We start from the raw sequence: 8060 nt of genomic DNA, 5'->3' as shown, positions 1-8060 counted from the left end.
TCTTCTGTCTGGGTGTCTGTCTGGCGCGTCTCGCAGAGAGTCTGGGCGCCGCAGGACAGGCCGGCTTTGCGTTCCACCATGACAACACTTTATTGAACTTTCAGCAGTCAACGAGGGCTCAGAACCAAGGGTGCGAGCCTTCCCCTGGGGACGGACACCAGCTTCTCCTTCAGGGGAAGGCGGAAGCCCCACGGAGGCCTGGGCGCTAGCGTCCCCCACTTGGCGCCTGTGCTGACTGCGGGTGTCGGCACGTTTCCCGAGCTTGGGGTCTTGAGAGGGAGGTGCTGAGGACGCGGACCTGAGCGGGGGTGCAGCGTCGGGGTTCCCGGACAGGGTCCCGACACGTCTGCCTGGCCTCGGCCACTGCCCCATGGCTGCCAGGTGACTGCTAGAGACCCACGCTCTGGTGGCCCCTGCCTTCTACTGTGGGGGAGGGGAGGGCGGGGCCCACCTGCCTGTCCATGCTGCACTCAGGCTGGGGTGACCTGTGGTCCCCAGCGTTGCCCTCGGTGGGAGTCGTGCACCCGTGGGGCACACCCAGGCCCCAGGTGGACACAGAGAGTTCTTTGAGGACTTGAGCAGCTTTGGGTCAGAGCTCAGGACTGGCCAAGGCCACAGGGCCTCAGACCCATCAGTCTTCCTTCTGGTTGTGGGGGAGCTCATGTTGTCTCTGCTCCCGGGGGCCTGGGGTCAGGCCAGCGAAGGTCCCGCTAGGTCAATGACTTGTACCTCCTGTGGGGGGGGGTGCCATCTTCCAAGAAGTCCAGAGTGAGGAGGCAGGGCACCATGCTGGCCGCCCAGAGCCTCTCGGCCCCCACGTTCTTCTCCAGAGGCCTAGGGCCATCGACTTTCCCCATCAAGGAGGCGATCAGAGGGGCCCCGGGCAGGTGCGGGGCCCTGGGGCTGCGGGCTTAGCGCTGGCCCGCATGTGTCTCGGCTGGGCTGGTCCAAACGCACACACGGGCAGGAGCTGCAGAGGCCCCAGGGCAGGAAGGGTGTCCTGGGCCCTACAGCCTCCTCCTTCCTGGGCTGGGGGGACCCCGTCCCAGGAGACCCAGAGACGTTTTGGGGCCTGGTCTGGGGTGTGGCCACAGGGGTGGCCCCGGCAGGGACTGAAGGGAAAGGGGTCCACGGTTGTGGCCTCAAGGCCATGTCCACGGGCCCCCTGCATGCACCCCCCTGGTGTCCTGGGAGGTTGGGGAGGGAACTGCATCGCTGCCGGGGTAGCCCGGCCAGCGAGGGGTCCTGGGCTGGGGGCAGCTGTGCCAGAACTGGGGTCCCGGGGGCTTCTGGCCGCAGGGGTGCAGCCAAGGGCTGTGTGGACCTTCCCTCCCGCAGTGGCTGCTCGGCCTTGAGCACGGCCTGGCGGGAAGGGGTCCCAGCTGCTCAGCGTGTGTGGCTGGGCCTGGGGAGGCCAGCCTGTCCGCTCCGGAGAGCGTCTCCAGGGTAGGAGAAGGGAGGAGGGCCGCCGGTGCTGGGGACACCTGCTCCTGGCCCAGGGGCATCTGGGGGAACTCCTCGGGGCCGGCTGCAAAGAGGCAGACTGGGTTAGCGTCTCCAGTGGGCTGCTTGTGCCCACCTGGCTGGGCCCCCAGGGTGTGCTCCCGGCTGCCTGCGTGTCCACCCTGGCCTGCCCCTCACACCTAATCCAGGCCACGGATGCCCCGCCCCCACAGGGAGCGCCCCGATGCCCCGGCCGGGTTGGAGCAGAAGAGCAGAGGGACAGAGACGAGGAGGAAGGCCCCCGGGGACTGGGTCCACTGTGAGCTGCCCCAGGAGGGCGAGGCGGGAGGGGCCGGGGACCGGAGCCCACCTGGCGGGGGCAGGTGGCACTTCCTCCGTCGCAGATGGGCCACGGAGGCCCGAAGGTGTTTGAGGACGGCCTCGTCCTCCAGGGCCCAGGGCTGGGCCGGGGTGTCTTGGAGGAAGCCCTGCAGCCCTTGCAGGGGCAGCTTCAGGAGGAGTTTTGGGCAATGGGTGTGAGTCAGAGCAGAGGGGCGCCTCCCCAGCGTCCCAGGATCCTGCCCGGGGACAGGGGTTGGGGGTCCCGCTGTTCCCAGGAGCACCACGGGCGGAGCTGGGCAGGGGAGGCCCCGTGCCCGCTGCTCCTCTGCAGGGGGGCCCGAAGCCACCGGCCGGCCTGTGTCCCTCCACCAAGGCCTGCCTGCTCCTCGCTCCTGGGAACAGGGGCGTCTCCCGGCCCCCCACACCTGCATCGGGCACCCCTGGGCTCCTGCGGGGTCCCTTACTACGGTGCAGCCGGAGGACGGTGTAGGCCATAGCTGGGAGGACGCGCTCTCCGTCCAGCATGTAGGCGTCCCACAGCTTCAGGGTGAGCGCGAAGGGGGTCTGCGGGCAGAGCGGGTGTGGGAGGAGCAGCCTCAGGGGGGCCTAGGGGTTCGCCGCCTGTGCGGAGGCCTCCCCTCTGCCCAGCCCCTGCCGCCCCCCTGGCTGCGTCGGACGGGGACACACAGCCCGTCCCGTGGGTGTCCTCCTCCCGGGGAAGACGGGCTCCAGACGACCGGGGCGGGAAGGGCCCGGCCAGTACGACCCCCAGACATGGGGGGGCCACAGACTCTGCCCCACCCTCGGTGCCCACACGCCCCGACAGGACTCCAGGCTGGCCGCAGAATGGGCCGAGGGCCTGTCTGCTCCCAGGCTGACGTGGCCTTCCCTGGGGAGGCGGAGACGGACAGCGCCGGTCCCCCGGGACGTCCTCAAGGGGCCCCCTTTGGGGCTCCAGGACACATCAGGACGGTGAGCCTCAGGTTCAGGGCCTTGGGGTCAGGCCTGGCTGCTCTGGAGCGTGAGGCTGAGCTCGGGCTTCCCCTGGGCCTGGGGCAGGGAGCAGAGCAGGGACGGGGTCTGCGGGGGAGCCTTACCCGGCCGATGAAGCACTCGAGAAACCCCTTGGTGGTGCACACCCCCGCGCTCATCCCTGGCTCGTCCTGGCGGAAGGACACAAGGTGCTCGGGACCCCAGCCGGGGGCCGCACACCTTTCTGGGCCTGGGCCCCGTGCAGCCAGGTGGACACACTCCCCGAGGCCCCGCTCAGCCCCGAGGGCGCCCTGGGCCCAGCAGGAGGCGGAGCCGGACACCGGGCTCTGGGCCGCGTGGGCAGGGTTCTGCGGGCCCCTACCCCTGCCCCGGGCCGGGAGGGCAGGGCCTCCGGGGAGCATCTACGCACCAGGTGTTTCTTCAGGCCTTTGAGCTCCTTCTCCAAGATGCTGTCATGATGCCCCTGGAATCGCGCCAGCTTTGGGAATCCCGGAGCGAAGAACCCTGAGAAGGCCCCAGGCGCCCCCACCATCAGGGCCTCGTCCCCCAGCAGGTGGGGGGGTGAGTCTGGCAGGGGGCTCCGCTGCCATGCGCTGACTGGAGTGTGTGCCCACCGCCCTCCCGAGCCCCGGCTGCGCCCGCTCGTCCCCGACAACAGCAGAGCCGTCCAGGCCTGGGGGGCCGGGCCAGAGGTCCCTCCTCACAGAGACCCAGCGGAGTGGGTGGCCGGGCTGAGCACCAGGCCCGTCGGACCCAGCACACTTCCTGGGGGAAGTGGGTGATGCCACCGCCCGGGCTTCGTCTGGCCGTGGGCTGCCACGGGGACCCGGCGGGCAAGCCGGCTGCCAGACAGGAGGCTCAAGGCCCCGTGGGAATGGGAGACCGGTCTGCAAGCGCTGGGCCAGTGGCCGCGGCTACAGACGCCGAGAAGGCCGTGCCCTTGGCCGGTGGGGAGGCGGGCTGGCTGGGTCCTGGCCTGCCCTGCTCCTGGGGCCACCCTGCAGGGAGCCCCGAGTTCCAGGTCCCGGCCAGGCGCCCTGCAGGCCCCCTACCGTGCGAGGCGTGGGTCTCCAAGCTCATCAGCTGCGCCAGGGCCAAGAAGGCGTCTTCCTCACCCCGGGACATCAGCAGGATGCCCACTGTCTCACTCATCCCCTGACAGTAGCCCACCTCCTGCAAGAGCCAGACCCCATGGAACGGGGCCACCTCGCTGGGGCGGAGATCAGGGCCATGGGAACCGCGTCCCCGCCCAGGTCCCGATCCTCCCACGGGCTCTCCAGGACCCAACCCCGAGCGTTAGCGCCACGGCGGTGCAGGCCAGAGCCCCCCGGCACCCAGCGCTCAGGGACCCAGGGGCCGTCCGTCCCCCGCACTGAGGTCTGCACCCCAGCCCGGCCTCAGTCCTAGGGTCCGGGGCCCCTCCCTTGCGTCTCTGGGGCCGTGGGAACTGGAGTCCCAACTAGGAGTCCCGCCTGCCCAGGCCTCCTCCAAGGGCCACGCCTCTGCTGACGGCGCAAGCTTACCTCGTAGAGCCCCTGGTGGGTGGACTTCACCTTCTCAATATGGAGCAGGAGGGCCCACACCTGACCCCTCACCTGGGGAGGGACCCCTTTATAGAGGTGCCGACGCATCTGCAGGAGAGAAGGCAGTGCTGGGACCCAGAACCAGGGCCGCCCCGCCGAGTCCCGGGAGCTCGAGGCATCCAGAAGCTTCTGGTCTTGGCTCCGTGGCGTCCCCCGAGAGGCTGGGTCTCCCCGGAGCTGGGCCCCTTCTCCCACGAGGAGGAGGGCACTGGGCCCTGACCCGTCCCTCCCTCTGCTGCCCGCTTGGGTCTGGAGAGGCTTGGGCTCTGCCAGCAGACTCGCCCCAGACAGGGGCACTCCCGTGGGGTCGGGGTCCGGGGGAGGCAGGGGGCTTTACCCCCACCCCTGTTGGGGCAGATGCCGTCTGCGGGCACGCGGCACCCACCTTCTCGCTGGGCCCGTAGTGGTCCCAGTTTCGCAGCATCTTTGCCCACTTGTCGGCCCTGCGGGTCTCCTGGCGATGTTGCTGGAACGGGAGAAGGGGGGCAGCGGATAAGCCGCTCGGAGCGGGAGACCGGCCCATGGGCAGCGTCCCGGCGCCCTGCGGGGCGGGGCCACCGTGGGAAGAGACCGAGAGGAGCCGGAGAGGCACAAGGCCGCTCCCGCTGACCGCGTCTCCGGGGCTCGGGCGTGTTCCCGGCCACGTGCGGATTCCTGGGACAGGCGCTTTGGTGACCAAGCCCTGGGGACAGCTTTGGGGACTGGGTCTGCCATCCCCTGGCCCCATGCCCACCCACCGTGTCTTGCCCGTGCCCCAGGACAGGCTCGTACCTTGGCCTCGTGGGGGCTGAGGCCGGGCAGCTCCTTCTCCCTGGAAGGCAAGAGAAGCAGAGCCCTGAGCACCAGGCCCCTGGCCCCACAGCCCCCAAGACCCGGGAGGGGAGGCCTGACCCTGGGGAGGGCCGGGGCTGCCAGCTGCCCATGGCTCAGGCGGGGGCAGCGGCATCCTGCCTGGGCGTGAGAAGGCGGTTGCTGCCAGGTGGGCTGGGCCGGGGTCCCTCAGCTGTCCCCCAGGAGGGACCTGCTCCTAAAGTGGGTTGGGCCACTCCTAGACCTGTCAGTGCCACCTGGGTGCCCCTGTGACCATCAGGCTGAGTACACCATGGACTCACGGGGTCTGCCTGCCCAGTGTCTAGCCTGCCTCTCCCTCACTGTGTCCATCACCCTGCTGTCCCCTGACTCCACCCTTCTTGCTGGTCACTTCTGCCGCTCCGGCCCCTTGTCTTGTCAGAGCCATGAGCACGACCCCGCCCTCCCACCCCTCTCCTCGGCCACTGGTCACTGGGCAGTGAACAGGGTCTGGGGACATGGGAGCAGTGCTGTGACCACACACGGAGTCTCCAGCCACGGTGAGGTCTCACGGGGCCCCTCGGCCTGACAGCCTCCTTCCCTCATGGCAAGGCCACTGCGCCGTCCCCTTCCCTGGTTCCCCCCTCCAGGACAGCCTCCTGTCCCTCTTCCTGCCCCCCCCACCCAGGTCGGTCGGCCCCTCCCTCTGCTGCCCATCACCCCTCCCTGACCTTGCCATGTCCCTGGCATCATCCTGCCGACCCCAAAAGCCTTCGGGAGCTGTGGTGGGCCTGACTGGGGGTGTCACCTAGGGTACCCCTCGGCCCTCGCCCCAGACCAGACCGCCCTCCCACAGAAAGGACGCCACCGTCCCAGAGCCCCTCGCCCTCTGCAGTCCCGCTGAACGGACCGGACCCACCTACTGAATGCAGGAGGCAGGCCCCGGGCCTCCCCGAAGCAGGCGTGGAGGCCCCTCGTTGGGGTGCCCGGGGGGCTGCCTCCCGGGTCGCTCAGCTCCAGCCCAGCGCAGAGTCTGGCCCTCAGAGGCCTCCCGGGGACGAGGCCCGGAGCTGGGGACATGGGTCCTGCCTCCAGAGAGCTCCTCCGCCCCTGAGCCGGACGGAGGAGGGCCCGGGACTCACTGCAGGAAGCCGTGATGGTCCGTGAGCTGCACAGCGAGAGGTCAGCGTCTTCCCGGGCGTCCCCTGGAGACCCCGCTGGGCGTGCCTGCAACAGAGAGGGTCCGTGGTGGGGGTCCCGTCCGAGCCGGGGGCAGGGGAAAGGAGGGAGCAGAAGGGCTCCTCTCGCCCCGCATCCTCAGGGAGCCCAGGACCCTTGGAGAAGGGACAGCATGAGAGGCAGGCCCTGCCGGCTCTGGGAGCAGCCTGACAGCGGCGCCTGGGCCTACCAGAGACGCCCCCCGCCTGGCTTCCCCCACTCCTAGGGCCAACCACACCCCCTTGGTCTCCTCTGCGGGACTGCGGCTCTGATCCCTGCCTGGGGCATACGTGCCCTCGCTGCCGAAGTCTCCCTTTGGGCCAGACCTGCTCCTACACGCCTAGGACCCCACCTGGATCCCCCGAGCTCCTGCCGCCTACGATCCCCGCCCGGACCTCATCGACGACAGACCGCTAGGGTCCCTGATGGACCCTCAGCTGCTTCCCATGCCTGGGGCCCTCCCCCGTGTCGCACTTGCTCCCGAGGGCTCTGGTCCTTGTCTGGGCTGGAAGGGCCCACCCTTGGCTCTGGGCCCCACCCCTGCAGTGGGGGCCCGTAGAGTCGACGGGCCCCCTCTGCGCCTCACCTGGGTGTAATTGGCTAGGATGTCGGCCCGTTCCAAGGCCATCAGGGTCTCCAGGTCCTCATTCGTGGTGCTGCCAACCAAAAACATCCCGAGGGGACCCTGCATGAGAACCTCCAGGGAACCAAGGCATGTGCTCCCAGCGGGCAGATCCCCCGTCTGTCTGAGCCCAGAGTGGAGAGAACCCCGGGGCCCCAAGGGCCACGCTGGGCCGTCGGATCCCACACGGGCACTGCCTCCCCGGGGTACTCCCACCTCTAGACTCCCTTCCCAGCCACCGTCCCTTGCACGCGGTCACACTGAGAGCACAGACCCTTCACCCCGTACCCAGGAGCACACGGGGGTCCGGGAGGCTCCAGGGAACCGCTGACCGGATGCTTGGGGTGGCGTCCCCGAGCCCGGGGCCGGCAGCACGAGGCTGGATGGAACGGCCGGCCAGCGAGTGTCCCTGCGGGCTTGCGGGGGATCGAAGGTGACTCAGATGTGACAAGCTCACGCGACAACAGGGAAAAGCCCGTGAACGGGACGTCCCCCCCTTGAACACATGCCGGCAAGAGTCTGACCGGCTCTCCAGCCTGGAGGCAGGGACTTGGGAATTGCCCGAGGAGGGGGGAGGGGAGAGCAGGAGGGACTTTGTGCTCCCTGGAGGGGAGGGGCGTGCGGGCTCCCTGCCCAGGAGGCTGGGAGCTGGGCAGCAGCGGGGGCAGCCCGCCCCCCACAGGGCTGTGGAAAGGCTGCCTGTGTCAGCTCACGGTCAGTGCTCGGGGGACGGGGGCTCTTGGCCACAGCCCTGGAGCCTGCAGGCCCCACAGCGGCCCTAAGGGAGCAGCTCACACTCACCCGTGACCTGTCACTGTGGGAGCCGCGCCTGCTGTCTCCACGGGGTTCGTGGGGGGAGCGAGTCAGTGAACGTGTGGCAGAGCCAGGAACAGAGAGTTCAAGCGTCTCCAGCTGCCTGTGGACACAGAGCAGAGCGCACGCCAGGCAGCGCTGGAGCCCTGGGGCGCCGCCGTTGCGCCGGCAGCGGGCCCCGTGTCATCAGTGCGGGTCGGCGGGGTTCTGTGTGCACTGAGCCCTTCACCCGGAAGGTAGGGTCTTGGCACCACGCA

The 8060-nt window shown here is 69.7% G+C and overlaps 1 protein-coding gene across 1 annotated transcript; it reads right to left on the bottom strand.

The window, feature by feature from the left end:
- Positions 1-68: 68 nt before the first annotated feature.
- On the bottom strand, positions 69-3310 carry LOC308351910 (uncharacterized protein; the record flags this gene model as incomplete). The annotated part of the gene is made up of 5 exons (XM_080817860.1): positions 69-1528; positions 1814-1952; positions 2250-2349; positions 2883-2948; positions 3188-3310. 5 exons carry the CDS (start codon positions 3308-3310, stop codon positions 1387-1389), a joined length of 570 nt encoding a protein of 189 aa, XP_080673986.1. The 3' UTR covers positions 69-1386.
- Between the last annotated feature and the right edge of the window lie 4750 nt (positions 3311-8060).

This window comes from Martes martes, assembly GCF_963455335.1.
Source record: "Martes martes genome assembly, chromosome: 10".
Classification (NCBI taxonomy): Eukaryota; Metazoa; Chordata; class Mammalia; order Carnivora; family Mustelidae; genus Martes; species Martes martes.
The sequence above is the reverse complement of the archived record's forward strand: the minus strand, read 5'-3'. Positions and strand labels throughout refer to the sequence as shown.